General features: G+C 38.5%; 1 protein-coding gene across 3 annotated transcripts in view; it reads left to right on the forward strand.

Annotated features, from left to right (window-relative positions):
• Positions 1–16,539, forward strand: part of USO1 (USO1 vesicle transport factor) — a 79,053-nt gene that overhangs the window by 2,242 nt on the left and 60,272 nt on the right. For 2 of the 3 annotated variants that reach the window (XM_012446932.3, XM_012446934.3), the window contains exons 2-3: positions 14,261–14,347; positions 14,427–14,491. In XM_012446932.3, the coding sequence (XP_012302355.2) occupies positions 14,261–14,347; positions 14,427–14,491 (152 nt within the window). Of the gene's footprint in view, positions 1–14,260; positions 14,348–14,426; positions 14,492–16,539 lie in introns of those variants that run through there. The other variant, XM_064367954.1, reaches the window with a different exon arrangement.

Here is a 16,539-nt window from a genome sequence, read left to right on the forward strand (position 1 = left end):
CAATGTTGAAGAGTTGGAGCTAGAACATTTTGATCTTGCCATTGTGGGTGGAATAACATAATTTTTATATCACAATTTCAAATGAAGCTTGAGTATCACTTGTGTATGTTGCATGTATTAACTTAAAGTGAGGGTACTTTCTTGTTCTGGCCTAACTTTAAGGATGTACATTCAAAATTGGAAAAATAATTTGTCTTCTATTTTTTTCTTTTTAATCACCTCCCCAATAAAGTAATTTGTCTTCTGAAGATAATTACTCTGAGGTGCAATATGAATAAAACTTCTTTCACAATTTCATTCCATCAGGAAGTATGACAGGTATAAGGGGTCATGGATTACTAATTTAAAAGTATTTATAGAGCATCAGTGGAGTACAGTACAGTATTAGATGTTTTAATTGGTGATTTAGTCTGGCCAGGATATTTGAGTTACCAGAGCTTGGAACCTCTAGCTTCTATAGTGTCATTTATTATTTTGTAGTTTTTTTTCCATTTCTGCAAAATTATTTTTTTTCATTGTGTCTTTCCACCTTTCTTGCTTTTTCTAACATCCTTTTCCAATGGAAGGCCTTTTTTCTTCGTCTGAATTTGACCTGTTATTTAAATTCATCATCAGTGCCTTCCCTAATCTGTACTTTCCCCCACCGCATTTCAGATACTCTTTCCCTTCTGAGCTGTCTTTATAACTACAGTGTGCATATATCTTATTCCTTCCAGACTCTTAAAGTGTCTTTAGAGCAGGGTTCATACGTATTTTAATCTTTGTTTTTCCACAGTAGTAGATGCCCAGTAAATATTTGTGAAATGAATTAATTACAGCTTTATTTAAAAGGAATCACAGATCTGTAATTGTAGCAACTTACAAATTACTAGGTACTAAAAGAATACTTTTTAAAGACTAGAAATTGAAGTTCTCAAATGATTGAATTTCATTGTGTCAAGCTTTTTACTTAAGGGATTTTTCAGATTTACTAAATACTTTGACTGCTTTCCTGTTTTTTTCTTACTGAATTTATCTTTTAATTGTGAAAGAGTTACGTGATTGAGTCTATAGTATCTAGGTTTTCATACTCTTAGTTGAGAGTAACTTTGGACTGATATAAGATGTTCTTCAGGCCGGGCACAGTGGCTCACATCTGTAATCCCAGCACTTTGGGAGGCCAAGGCAGGCGGAGCACTTGAGGTCAGGAGTTTGAGACCAACTTGGCCAACATGGTGAAACCCTGTCTCTACTAAAAATACAAAAATTATTTGGGCATGGTGGCACTGGCCTGTAATCCCAGCTACTTGGAAGGCTGAGGCTAGAGAATTGAGGTGGAGGTTGCAGTGAGCAACCACTAAGTGGCTGAAATCGTGCCACTGCATTTCAACCTGGATGAGAGAGTGAGACTCTGTCTCAGAAAAAAGATGTTCTGGCCAGGTGAGGTGGCTCGTCATGCCTGTAATCCCAGAACTTTGGGAGGCTGAGGAGGGTGGATCACCTGAGGTCAGTGGTTCGAGATCAGCCTGGCCAACATGGCAAAACCCTGTCTCTACTAAAAATAACAAAAATTATTTGGGCGTGGTGGCAGGTACCTGTAATCCCAGCAGAGAATCGCTTGAACCCAGGAGGCAGAGATTGCAGTGAACTGAGATTGCCCCATTGCACTCCAGAGCCCGGGCAACAAGAGCGAAGCTCCATCTCAAAAAAAAAAAAAAAAAAAGAAAGAAAGAAAAAAGACGTTCTTCAGAACCTGTCAAGTAGTAAATATTTTGTCATAGGATAGTCAATAGTTCTATAAAGTACTGGATATTTTAAATCCAGAATTTTATCCACATTAGACTTTTTCTGTTTTAGAGTCATGTACTTTTAAATTTGATTCTCTTTTTCACTTGACACTGATTTCTGGTGATTAAAGCCTCTTTAGCCTTGACATAGTTTGCTGGGTGCAACTAAACATTATTATAGTAAAAATCTTATTCATACTTTTGTTTTTCAGTTTTCTCTTTTTCCCTAACCACCAGACCACTAGAGGACTTCATGCTTTGGAATGCTTACATGTACTCAGTTTTATATCTGCCTTCCAACTAGTACTTTTTTTTTGAAGACAGTCTTGCTCTGTCGCCCAGACTGGAATGCAGTGGCACAATCTTGGCTCACTGCAACCTCCACCTCCTGGCTTCAAGCAGTTCTCCTGCCTCAGTCTCCCAAGTAGCTGGGACTACAGGCACATGCCATCACACCTGGCTAATTTTTTTGTATTCTAGTAGAAACAAGGTTTCACTGTGTTGCCCAGGCTGGTCTCAAACTCCTGAGCTCAGGCAGTCTGCCCACCTCGGCCTCTTAAAGTGCTAGGATTGCAGGCATGAGCCACCGTGCCTGGCCCCCAACTAGTACCTTTTTTTAAAGCTAGTTTCTTGAAAATTCCAAGCAAGTGTTAACTACATTTGATGATGATTCATAGAGGCATTTTCTGTTCTCAAGTTGGACCCTGAGACTTGAAAGTTGCTAATGTCCAGAAAAAGTATACAGAATTAGAACATTGTTATGGGGTCTCTTTCCAGATCAAACTTTGATCAGCTGTTTCAGAAAGCAAAAGGACTAACAATAAAAACACAGCCATACTTTCTTTTAGTAAAAATTGTTATTAAAGAGTGTGGACTTAAATTTAGACATAGTTTTCGTTTAGTCAAGCACATTTTATACCATGTTACTATAAATGTGTAGTCTGAAATTCCTATTTGGGTTGATGTTTTAATTCTACATTAATAACCAGGTCAATGTCACAACTGGAATGTGTTTTCTCTCTTGGCCTGTTTTGCAGTAACAGTGTTGGAGAGAACTGTAATGATGATCTGTGTTTTGGTCACTTCTATATCCAAGCACTCTTTTTAAGTAGGGTCTATTGAACACTACATGGCTTTTTGGAAGGTTAATTATGTAGATTATGTAGGGTTGATTTGAAAGTTGAATCATTTAAATTTTGCATACCCTAACATTACCAAGGTATGCTTCAAAAAATTTGAATAGATGTCCTTGAAAAAAGAATTTTGTCAGCAAAGAAGTGTGTGTACAATGATCAAAAACAAAGCAAAAAGCTCTAATATTTATACAAGGTTTTGTAAGCTGGCACTGTGTTATAGTGTCAAATATTTTTTTAAATGTAGGTATAAAGTAAGCTGTGTTATCTCACCAGACTTTTTTTTCCTCTAGGGAACGTTGTTGTCTGTTATTTTGAAAAGCATACTTAGGGAAAAATTGTCCAAGAAGATATATAATTCTGTTGCCTTTTTCTTTATTTTTCTTTATTTTATTTCTTTAGATACATTACTCTTGAATCTGATTATCTGTTAGGAAAGAATATTAGAATTCCTTATATACATTTGTTGATAGCAAATACTGTTTTATGTATTTACCTTCTATTATTTATTAATATTACTGCTTTGTACTCTGCTGTTTGTCTGTTGTAGGTGAAGTTATGCTTATTATACCTCAGGCAGAAGTGCCATAAACATTTTTTGCATCAAAAGTTATTCACCATTAATTTGAAAACTTTTTTTTTTTTAAGAGACAGGGTCTCACTCTGTTGCCCAGGCTGCACTCCTGTTGCACAACCATGGCTTAGTGTAACCTCAAACTCCTGGGCTCCAACACCTCAGCTTCCCAAGTAATTGAGACTACAGGCATGTAGTCTGCCACCACACCTAGCTAATTTTTAAATTTTTTGTAGAGACAGGGCCACAGTATGTTGCCCAGGCTGGTCTTGAACTCGTGACCTCAAACAATCCTGTCAGCTTCCCAAAGTGGTGGGATTACAGGAAAACTATTGTGATGTTAGATTTTGAGATGCTAGCATTTGTGATACGTTATTTGGTAGACATGTTTCATTATGACCCATTGCTTAAAAGGATGTCCTTTTGAAAAGCATAGTTCATTTTTATTGGAGAGAACATGGAGAATAAATGAAGCAGTATATTACTTGGCTGACTTATAGGTAATTATAATGGAATTAGATTAATTGGATTTGTCTAAAAAGAGACTTGTGTTTGATTTTTTAGTGTTCCCACATCTCTTTTTATAGATTATAATAATTTAGGTCATATAAAGGTAAGATTGGCTTTTGCCTTTTTAATAAAGTCTTCTCAGTAACAGAGTTAAATTTAAAACAAATTTCTGGGTCGGGGGTGGTGGCTCAGGCCTATAATCTCAGCCCTTTGGGAGGCCAAGGTGGGTATATCACCTGAGGTCAGGAGACCAACCTGGCTAACATGGTGAAACCCCGTCTTTGCTAAAAATACAAAAATTATCTGGACGTGGTGATGGATGCCTGTAATTCCAGCTACTAGGGAGGCTGAGACAGGAGAATCACTTGAACCCAAGAGGCAGAGGTTACAGTGAGCCGAGATCACGACACTGCACTCTGTCTGGGGGACAGAGCAAGACTCTATTTCAAAAAACAAACCATTTCTGACTCTTTTTTTGTAATCTAAAACAGTAATATTTTTATTTCATTAATAACATTGTAAGTTAGTTGACTTATGAATTATTCTTCTTACAGTAAATAGTCATAGTTGGGGAAATTCTGTTTTAGGAAGGTACAACTATGTTTTAAACTTCATGAAGGTAAGGTTATATCATAAAATTAAATCAGTATTAGGTGCTTGACAAATATTTGTTAGATTAGTTATTGATGGGTTAGAGTTAGCATTTTAGCTGCCATTCCTGTTCTTTATTTTTTCATGTCAGTTGTTACTGAATACTTAAAAGAATTGTGAAAAAATACTGCAAGCTGTATTATGCCAGTGTTCTTTGATTTTTTTTACTTTTATATTTTTATAAATTATTAAACATACATTAGTATTGTTTCATAAATAAATTTGTTTATTTATGAAAATAAACATTTCTCTGAACAATACTTTTTCCCCCTAACTTTAAAGGTTTAGAAGGTTACTTGTGCAGGTTGTTACATGAGTAAATTGCATGCCGCTGAGGTTTGATGTACAACCATCACCCAGGTAGTAAGGACAGTACCTGATGGGTAGTTTTTTAATCGCCCCCCCTCCTACCTTCCCCTCCTTGTTGTCCCAGTGTTGACTGCTGCCATCTTTAGGTCCATGCTTACTCATTGTTTAGCTCCCACTTATAAATTAGGACATGCAATATTTGGTTTTCTGTTCCTGCATTAATTCACTTAGGATAATAGGATAATGGCTGCCAGCTGCAGCCATGTTGCTGCAAAGGGCATGGTTTTGTTCTTTTTTATGGCTACATAGTATTCCATGGTGTGTGTGTGTGTGTGTGTGTGTGTGTGTGTGTGTGTGTAGCATTTTCCTTATCCAGTCCACTATTGATGGACACCTGGGTTGATTCCACACCTTTTTAGTTGTGAAGAGTCCTGCGATGAACATGCAGGTGCATGTGGCTTTTTAATAGAATGATTTATTTTTCTTTATTTTCCTTCATTTTATTTCATTAAACACATTATAATTGAAATGACTATTAGCATGAATTATTTTAGTCTTACAATAAGTAGTCACAGTTGGGGGAGTTCTGTTTTAGGAAGGTACCACACTGTTTTAAGCTTTATAAAGGTAAGGTTCTGTCATAAAATTAAGTCTGTATTAGTTGCTTGATAAATATTTGTTGAAAAAATGTAGTAGTGGGATTGCTGGGTCAAATGGTAGTTCTGTTTTAAGTTCTTTGAGAAATCTCCCAACTGCTCTCTACAGTGACTGAACTAAAATTACCTTCTGACCAGCAGTATATAGCGTTCCCTTTTTTCTACAACCTCTCCAACACCTGTGTGGTTTTGTTTTGTTTTGTTTTGTTTTGTTTTGGTATTTTTAATAATAGTCATTCTGACTGGTGGAAGATGGTATGTCATTGTGGTTTTGACTTGCATTTCTCAAATGATTAGTGATGCGAAGTAATTTTCTATATATTTCTTGCCTGTGTAAGTCTTCTTTGGAGAAGTATCTGTTCATGTCCTTTGCCCATTTTTTAACAGAGTTCTTGGTTTTTGCCTGTTGAATTAAGTTCCTTACAGATTCTGGATATTAGACCTTTGTCTGATGCATGGTTTGCAGATGTTTTCTCCCAGGCTGTAAGTTGTCTGATTACTCTGTCGATAGTTTCTTTTGCTGTGCAAAAGCTCTTTAGTGTAATTAGGTCCCCACTTGTCCATTTTTGTCACAATTGCTTTTGAGCACTTAGTCATTTGCCAAGGTCAGTGTCCAGAATGCTGTCTCCTAGGTTTCTTCTAGGATTTTTTTGTTGTTTTTGAGACGGATTCTTGCCTTGTAACCCAGGCTGGAGTGAGTGCAGTGGCGCAGTCTCAGCTCACTGCAGCCTCCGCCTCCCAGATTCAAGCGATTGTCCTGCCTCAGCCTTCCGAGTAGCTGGGACTACAGGTGTGCGCCACTGTGCCCAGTTAATTTTTGTATTTTTAGTAGAGGTGGAGTGTCACCATGTTGACCAGGATGGTCTCAATCTCCTGACCTTCTGATCTGCCCGCCTCATCCTCCTTGGGATTACAGGTGTGAGCCACTGCACCCAACCTCTTCTAGGATTTTTATCGTTTTAGGTCTTATATTTACATCTTCAATCCGTCTTGAGTTAATTTTTATATATGGTAAATGGTAGGGGTCCAATTTCATTCTTCTGCATAAGGCTATCCAGTTATCCCAGCACCATTTATTGGATAGATAGTCCTTTTGCCATTACTTGTTACAGTCAATTTTGTCAAAGATCAGATGGTTGCAGGTGTGTAGCTTTAGTTTTGGGTTCTTTTCCTGTTCCATTGGTCTGTGTCTGTTTTGGTTAGTGTAGCCTTGTAGTACAGCTTGACTTGGGGTAATGTGATTTTTCCAACTTCTTTTTGCTTAGGATGGCTTTGGCTGTTCAGGCTCTTTTGGTTCCATATGAATTTTAGAATAGTTTTCTCTAAGTCTGTGAAAAATGACATTGGTAGTTTGATTGGAATAGCATTGAATCTATAGATTGCTTTGGGCAGTATGGCTTTTTTTTTTTGAGTGGGAGTCTTGCTCTGTCACCCAGGCTGGAGTGCAGTGGCACAATGTCGGCTCACTGCAACCTCTGCCTCCTGGGTTCATGTGATTCTCCTGCCTCATCCTCCCAAGTAGCTGGGATTACAGGTGCCCACCACCACGCCTGGCTAATTTTTGTATTTTTAGTAGAGGCAGGGTTTCACCATTTTGGTCAGGCTGATCTCAAACTCCTGACCTCAGGTGATCCTCCGGCTTTGGCCTCCCAAAGTGCTGGGATGGCAGGCATGAGCCACTGTGCCTGGCCCCATTTTAACAATATTGATTCTTTGATTCATGAGCATGGGATGTTTTTCCAGTGGTTTGTATAACCTATTATTTCTTTTAGCAGTGTTTTATAGTTCTGTTTGTAGAGATCTTTCACCTCCTTGGTTAGATGTATTCTAAGGTGGGGTGTGTGTGTGTGTGTGTGTGTGTGTGTGTGTGTGTGTGCGCGCGCGTCTCTAGGGTGTCTAGGGTAAATGGGATTGCATTCTTGATTTGGCCCTCAGCTTGAACGTTATTGCTCTATAAAAATGCTACTGATTTTTCTCCATTGATTTTGTATCCTGAAACTTTACTGAAGTCGTTTATCAGCTGGTACCTTTTAGTAGAGCCTATAGGGTTTTCTAGGTTTAGAATCATATTATCAGAAAAGAGCATTTTTTCCTATTCGGATGCCTTTTATTCCTTTCTCTTGCCTGATTGCTCTGACTAGAACTTCTTCCTTTAAACTTGAAGTGTACCTTCACCATCCTAGTTTTATGCTGTCTTCTTCTTTTTAAACTTTTGATAGTTTTTCTTTTTTCTTTTTCTTTTATTTTGAAACAGGGCCTTATTCTGTTGAATAGGCTAGAGTGCAGTGGCATGATCACGGCTCACTTCAACCTCATCTTCCCGTACTCAAGCAATCTTCCCACCTCAGCCTCCTGAGTAGCTGGGAGTACCCGTGCAAGGCACCACGCTTGGCTTATTTTTAAATTTTTTTGTAGAGACAGGGTCTTGCTATGTTGCTCAGGCTCGTCCTAGATTCCTGGACTTAAGTGATCCTCTCAAAGTGCTGGGATTGCAGGCATTAGCCACTGTACCTGGCCAGTAGTTTTTCATTTTCACATTTCTCATCTCAACTTTATTTCCTAGTCACTCCTATTCCCTTTGTGTCTTTTTTTGTCTTCTTTGTGTAACACTGAATATAAATAAATAGGCTTATTGGCTAGCAAAAAATTTTTTTTAATTGACCAGTTGTTAGATTATAATTCTGATTATGTCCAGTTTACCAACTGTTAATGGGATTATTTATCCTTTTCATGTTTCAGTTGGTAAGTGGAATTGTGAAACTCGTGTCAGTTATCATTTTTTAATTTTACAAAATGGCAGACAAAACAAGTAAAGTTTAAGTTCTCTTTACTCCTGTCTCTAATTTCAGTTCTCTTTCCAGAGATAACCACTATTACTAGTTTAGTATAAATCCTTCCAGACCTTTATATGTAATCATGCCTCCATGTAGTATAGAATTACATGTTTGTATTAGCATATTTACTCTTTTTTATATAAATGATATACTGTTTATAGTGTTCCACAGCTTACCTTTTTCATTGATGTGTTGGAGATCTGACCATGTTAAGATCCATGTTAATAAAAATTAGCCAGGCGTGGTGGCAGGCACTCCAGTTGCATCGGAGTGTTACAGAACACATACGGAAGCACTTTATTAGAAATTATTAAAAATACCAGATTTTCAGTTACTTTTGTTAATTAAACTATAGTCTCTTCTAATAGACTGTAAAATCTTCTTGATAACAGAATCCACGTCTTACTCATTATTGTGTTTCTCAGAGCACCAAACACCTAGTTAGCATAATATAAATTAGTCAAACTTCTTTTTTTCCTACTGTCATCCCTTTCTTGTCCTTCTAAATAAAACAATGGGTTAAACTGTACTCAAATATGTTTCCTTTTTGCTTTTCTTTTTTTGTTGTTAACATATAGTATTCTGTTGTTTAACACAGGGTCACAAATTCAAAGTCCAGTTGGGTAGCTTCAGTGAAGCTGGCCAGGTCAGAGAAGAAGGCAGAGGTTCGAGATGATACTTGAGCCTGCATATCCTGATTTGAGGATGTGGCTAATGCTCAAATCCAGCCAGTTGATGCCTCATGAAATGTTGGCACAGAGAACCAATTTAATGTAGTGGGAAGGCACTCAAACTACTTGACTGAATGCTGTCCCACTACTTGTTTTATAAACGTAGACAAGTTACTTAACTGTTGTGCCTCTGTTTCTTCATCTCTAAAATATAAATAGTAATAGTGCCCATTCTTTGTTTTTTGTGAAGATTAAATGAATTTCAAAATGTAAAACACTTTAGGACAGAGTTAGCACATAGTGATTGGCATAGATACCACACTTTACTAATTCTGAGATGCACATTAGCATTTAAACCTCTCTGAAATCAGGATACATCTTGTAATTGTGGGTATTTCTTTTTTGTTGGTGATTCATTAAAAAGATGGTGGGTCATAAAATTGATGGCTTCTTAAATTTTACAAAAGAAGAGCATTAGCTACCATTAGCAGTCAGGCTGATGTTTTTCAAGAAAAGATATAAATTTGAAGCCTAGCTCTGTGTTGCATGCGTGTAGTCCCAGCTCCATGGTAGGCTGAGGTGGGAAAATTGCTTGAACCCAGGAATTCAAGAATGCAGTGAGCTATGAATAGTGCCACTGTACTCCAGCCTGGACGACAGAGCAAGAAGATCCTGGCCCCCAAAAAAAGAGCAGTAAAGAAAACATAGAAATCTAGATTTTTAAACGCTGGCTTAAATTTTATTTTAAATCCTGTATGAGTCAAATAAATTTTTCAAATAGCATAGTAAATGTTAATACATTATTAATAATTATTTTGAGTCACAATCTTGCTCTCTTGCCCAGGCTGGAGTGCAGTGGTGCGATATTGGTTCACCACAACCTCCGCCTCCTGGGTTGAAGCGATTCTCCTGACTCAGCCTCCGGAGTAGCTGGGATCACAGGCATGTGCCACCGTGCCCAGCTAGTTTTTTATTTTTGTATTTTTAGTAGAGAAAGAGTTTCACCATGTTGGCCAGGCTGGTCTCAAACTCCTGACCTCAGGTGATCCGCCCACATTGGCCTCCCAGAGTGCCGTGATTACTGGTGTGAACCACCATGCCCAGCCAATACACGGCCAAGTAGTGTGTGTCTGTGTGTGTCTGTGTGTGTCTGTGTGTGTCTGTGTGTGTGTGTGTTTTGAGACAGAGTCTTGCCTGTTGCCCAGGCTGGAGTGCAATGGCACGATCTTGGCTCACTGCAACCTTCACCCCCTGGATTCAAGTGGTTCTCCTGCCTCAGCCTCCGGAGTAGCTGGGATTACAGGCACACGCCACCATGCCTGGCTAATTTTTTTGTGTCTTTAGTAGAGATGGGGTTTCACCACATAGGCCAGGCTGGTCTCGAACGCCTGACCTCATGATCTGCCTACCTCGGCCTCCCAAAGTGCTGGGAGTACAGGCATGACTCACTGTGCCTTTTAAATTTTGAGTGCTAAGTAACCTTAGAGTTATTCTACTTTATCTTTTCATTTTCCAGATGATGAATTTGACTTAAAAAGATTGTATTTAAAGGACAGTCCATCCTCATTATTTGTCAATTTATTTGCAAATTCACCTACTTACTAAAATGTATTTGTATCCCACAAATCAGAACTTTGAGCACTTTATGGTTATTTATTTGTAGATGGTACAGAGCAGTGAAAAATTTGATTCACCCAACATACACATCTCCAACTGAGGTCAAAGGGGTGATGCTTTGCCTTCTTGTTTCAGCTATCATACTATAAACGTGTCCTTTTCATGATCTGTTTAGTGTTATGTTTGAGTTTTTTTTTTTTTTTTTTTGAGACAGAGTCTTACTCTGTCGCCCAGGGTAGAGTGCAGTGGCATGATCTCAGCTCACTGCATCCTCTGCCTTCACCTCCCGAGTAGCTCCACCACACCTGGCTATTTTTTGTATTTTTAGTAGAGACGGGGTTTCACCATGTTGGCCAGGCTGGTCTTGAACTCCTGGCCTTAAGTAATCCACCCGCCTCAGCCTCCCAAAGTGCTGGGATTACGGATGTGAGCCACCGCATCTAGCCTTACGTTTGTATTGTTTTATTTGGAATTTCCCTATTTAAAATAGACTCCATGTGGTGTTGTCTAATGTTCCTAAGCAAAAGAAGGCTGTGATGCTCCTTATAGAGATGATACGTATATTAGGTAAGCATCACTGAGGCATTAGGTACAGTGCTGTTGGCCATGATCTGGTTCCCAGATCTGGAACCAGCACTTGAGGTCTAAGACTAAGAAGCAGCAGAAAATGCGTAGAAAAAACATTTCCTATTCATAGCATCGACTATAAGCTACCTTAAAAAAATGAACAAAAGATACACAAGACCTAAGTAAAGGCATTGCAGTCTTGCTTCGGAAAACTATTTTGACCCAAGAAATTCTTAGACCTGAGAGTAATGAGGTTCATGTTTTTAAGAGATAAATAAGTAGTTTTTCTGAGTGGTAAAAATGTAAATATATATTAGGAAAAGTGTCAACCAGTTATTTAATAAAGAGAAAATTACGTTTTTCCAGGAATTATTTTTAAATGTGAACAGTTAAAATGACTAAAGAATGTAAATCTACTATATCTACTGTATGAAGAAATGCAAATCAGCAATTGTAAAGATTCTTAGAAATCCTGCAGTGCACAAACTGAGTTAATTTTGTATAACCTGTGTTTCCCACTTATTCTGTGATCGTAGGGAATCTATTAATATCTTCCGGGACACTAGGAGTCTGCAAAGCATAATTTGGGAAACACTATATGTATTTGAACACCATTAATTCAGATACGTAGGGTGCAAACATTTGCATTGCCAAAATCTTAAAGAATCTTCAAAGAATGTAATAAACTTACACTTTCTTGCTTTCTTTCTTTTTTTATTTTTTGGAGAAACAAGGTCTCAAGCTGTTGCTCAGGCTGGAGTGCAGTGGTGTGATCATAGCGCACTGCAACCTTTAGCAGGTGGATCCACCTGCTTCAGTCTGCTGAGTAGCTAGTATTACTGGCTCACACCACCACACCCAGCTAATTTTAGTTTTTATAGAGACAGGGTCTCACTGTGTTACCTAGCTGGTCTCAAACTCAAGTAAATTCTTTAGTCAGTTAAAATACTGTGATTCTATGATGGTCTTGAAAAAAAAGTTAAAATACTAATTGACCAAGCTAGAAAGGACCCAAGTGTTTTTTAAACTATGTTCTTAATCAGATGCTTTCTGTATATTTTCAACAGTCTGTGGTTTACCTTTTCAGTCTCTTCATAGTCTTTTGAAGAGCAGAAGTAGGGCTGGGTACGGTGGCTCACACCTGTAATCACAGCACTTTGGGAGGCCAATGTAGAAAAATCTCTTGAGCCCAGGAGTTTGAGAGCAACCTGAGCAACATACTTAGACCCTGTCTCTAAAAATTACAAGAAAACTAGCCAGGTATGGTTGTAGTTGTGTGCCTGTGGGCCTACCTACTCGAGAGGCTGAGGTGAGAGGATTGCTTGAGCACAGGAGGTTGAGGCTACCTTGAGCCATGATTGCACCACTGTACTCCAACCTAGAAGACAGAGCAAGACCCCATCTCCCCAAAAAAAAAAAAAAGCAGAAGTGATGATATCTAGTTTATTACATTTTTCTTTTATGAATGTGGCATCTGAAAAGTCTTTGCCTAAATAAAGGTCACAAGGATTTTCTCCTGTGCTTTCTTGTAGAAGTTTTATAGTTTTAGGTTTCCAGATTCTTTTTTAATGTAATTTATATGCACAGTCTGGTACTTTTGTTTTACTGAATCCATAATTCAAATACAGTTTATAACTTGCCTTTTTTCTCTCTATTTATTATACCATGGTATTTTCTTTTTTCTTTTTTTTTTGAAACAGAGTTTCTGTTGCCCAGGCTGCAGTACAGGGGCACGATCTTGGCTCACTGCAACCTCCGCCTCTGGGTTCAAGTGATTCTTCTGCCTCAGTCTCCTGAGTAGCTGGGACTACAGGTGTACACCACCATCCCTGTCTAATTATTATATTTTTAGTAGAGATGGGGTTTCACCATATTGGCCAGGCTGGTTTTGACCTCCTGACCTTGTGATCCGCCTGCCTCGGCCTCTCAAAGTAATGGGATTACAGGCGTGAGCCACTGCGTCCCACCTACCATGGTATTTTCATATTAATGGTTAATTCTTTTGAATACCTACATGACATTCCATCAAAGAATGTATTACAATTGTTTTAGCTTCTTACATTGGATAGTTATCTGATTTTTCCTATTATTAATAATATTCCAAGATTTGTTTTAAAATTGTTTAAATTTTGGTTTCTATAAATTATTTTATAACGAAGCATTTCATCCTTGTACATTTTGAGGCACAATTAAAACTTAAAAGTTTTGATATACAGGTTTGACTTTTCTTATTCAAATGTATGGTTAAAATGTTAGGATAAGGCCGGGCGCGGTGGCTCACGCCTGTAATCCCAGCACTTTGGGAGGCCGAGGCGAGTGGATCACAAGGTCACGAGATCGAGACCATCCTGGTCAACATGGTGAAACCCCGTCTCTACTAATACAAAAAATTAGCTGGGCATGGTGGCATGTGCCTGTAATCCCAGCTACTCAGGAGGCTGAGGCAGGAGAATTGCCTGAACCCAGGAGGCGGAGGTTGCGGTGAGCCGAGATCGCGCCATTGCACTCCAGCCTGGGTAACAAGAGCGAAACTCCGTCTCAAAAAAAAAAAATGTTAGGATAAAGTTATAATGTAAAGAATTATTATTTTAAAAATTTTAAGTAACTTTCTGTCTTCTATCATAACGATTTTGGATTATGCTCCCCTCCTGGTTCAAACAATCATAATAGGCCTAATTAGAACACTCTGATTTTACCAATTATTTCTTTTAATTCCTCAATTTATATGACTTACTTTATTTGACTTCTCTTTCATCCCTTCCCACTTCTTAAATCTCTGGAAAAAGAAAATCTATTTGATCTCTGTAATGAGATTATAATAGAACCTAAATGGATAGCTAGATTTCTGAAAGGCCATTTCTTAGATCCCATATGCTGCTTTTTTTTTTTAATTATATGGCATAAATTTAGGGGATAAAAATTTCACAGTTTCTTTTTTATTCTTTTAATGGCATTTTATTTTTTCATGACAGATTCAAAAGCTTTGTGACAGAGTAGCTTCATCTACTTTATTGGATGATCGAAGAAATGCTGTGCGTGCTCTCAAATCATTATCTAAGGTTTGTAACTTTTTAAGAGTTTAAGTCCCTTAAGTTGGATATTAGTTACTTTACTGACATTTTTATTTTTTATGTGCAGAAATACCGCTTGGAAGTGGGTATACAAGCTATGGAACATCTTATTCATGTTTTACAAACAGATCGGTAAGTCTCTGTTTGATGATTTTTTTCCCCTGATTTTTCTTGAACTTTTAATTTGTTTTAGAGTCGGCATCACCGTTCCAAAAGGTTGCTTTTTTTGGTATTGTTTGGTAGAGATGGGTTTTGGCCATGTTGCCCAGGCTGGTCTCGAACTCCGGGGCTCAAGCAATCTGCCCACCTTGGCCTCACAAAGTGCTGGGATTACAGGTGTGAGCCATTGCACCCAGCCCCAAAAGTTGTTAACATGCAAAAGCTATTAAGTTTTGACTTTAGTTGGTATTTTGATAAATATTTACTGGACACTGGGTGCAGGCCACTGTGTTAAGCATTAGAACAGACATATAAAAATGGGATGAAGCAACTCTTAATTAGAGGCTTGAGATTTTGGGTTTGAATTGGACAAGTGATATTCATTTACATTGGGCAAGTAGAGATGCATTTACATATATTATACATACTTGGATATTCCGACTTGCTTTTTTAAGGGAAATAAGCTGCAGTGATAAGAGTTAAGTGTTAAATATAAACCCATCTTAAGAGAAAGATTGCCAGGTATGGTGGCTCAAGCCTGTAATTTCAGCACCTTGGGAGGCTGAGGTGGGAGGATTTCTTGAGCCCAAGAGTTTAATACTAGTCTGGGTAACATAAAAAATAAAACTTAGGCCAGGCACGGTGGCTTACATTTGTAATCCCAACACTTTGGGAAGCTGAGGCAAACGGATCACCTGAGGTCAGGAGTTTGAGACCAGCCTGGCCAAATAGCGAAATGGGGTCTCTGCTAAAAATACAAAAATTAGCCAGGTATAGTGGCACATGCCTGTAATCCCAGCTACTCGGGAGGCTGAGGTGGGAGAAATCACTTGAACCTGGGACAGAGGTTACAGTAAACCAAGTTCACGCCACTGTGCTTCAGCCTGGGTGACAGAGCAAGACTCTCTCTCAAAAAAGAAAAACACAAAAAACATTAAAAAAATAAAAATTAGCTGGGTGTGGTTTCACATACCTATAGTCCCAGCTACTCAGGCTGAGGTAGGAGGATCACTTGAGCCCAGGAGGTCAAGGTTGCAGTGAGTCGTGATCACACCACTCCAACCTGGGCAGCAGAGTGAGACCTTGTCTCAAAAAAATAAAAAATAAAAATAAATTTAAATAAAAAGAAACATCATTTAGCCTATTTTTAGCTCTTTAAATTTCTTTTTTGAAGACAGAGTTTCGCTCTTGTTGCCCAGGCTGGAGTGCAATGGCGCGATCTCGGCTCAACGCAACCTCCACCTCCTGGGTTCAAGCGATTCTCTTGCCTCAGCCTCCTGAATAGCTGGGATTACAGACATGTGCCACCACGCCCGGCTATTTTTGTGTTTTTTGGAGAGACGGGGTTTCTCCATGTTGGTCAGGCTGGTCTTGAACTCCTGACCTCAGGTGATCCACCCACCTCAGCCTCCCAAAGTGCTGGGATTACAGCTGTGAGCCACCGCGCCTGGCCCTCAATTTCTTTTTAAGAGATTTTTTCTGTATTTTTGGTTTTAATTAACTATGCATGGATTACTTCCAGATCTTAACTACAGTTGAATGTGTCTTACAAGATTTAGCTATGCATTATACATTTCAACCTTACCAAGATCTTATAACCTCTCAAATTCAAAATGTTCAAAGTTAATTTATCTCTGGTCCTCCTCCTTGTTGGCTTTCCCTGCCCCCTTCAACCGCTTTTACCCTAAGTTCATCTCAGTCACAAGCATCTTTCCATTCAAGCCAGAAACTGAAGGATTGTTCTGGAAATCATCCCTCTCCTGAAGCCATCATGCCAACACAGGCCAAAAAACCCAAGAATCCATTATTTTCTTTCCATTTCCTTTTTTGGCCTTAGTTCTGGCTCAGTGTCAATCACTTAAATCATTTCCATAGCCTCTGTGTTGGTTATCTTTGGCTTGTGTAACAAATTACTTCAAAACTTAGAGGTTCCAAATAAGAAAATATTTATTATCTCACAGTTTCTGTGGATCAGGAATTGAGGAGCAACTTAGCTAAGTGGGCTCAGGGTCTCTCACGAG

Source organism: Aotus nancymaae, unplaced genomic scaffold, assembly GCF_030222135.1.
Source record: "Aotus nancymaae isolate 86718 unplaced genomic scaffold, 86718_ANA_hifiasm-v0.15.2.pri h1tg000006l, whole genome shotgun sequence".
Taxonomy (NCBI): Eukaryota; Metazoa; Chordata; class Mammalia; order Primates; family Aotidae; genus Aotus; species Aotus nancymaae.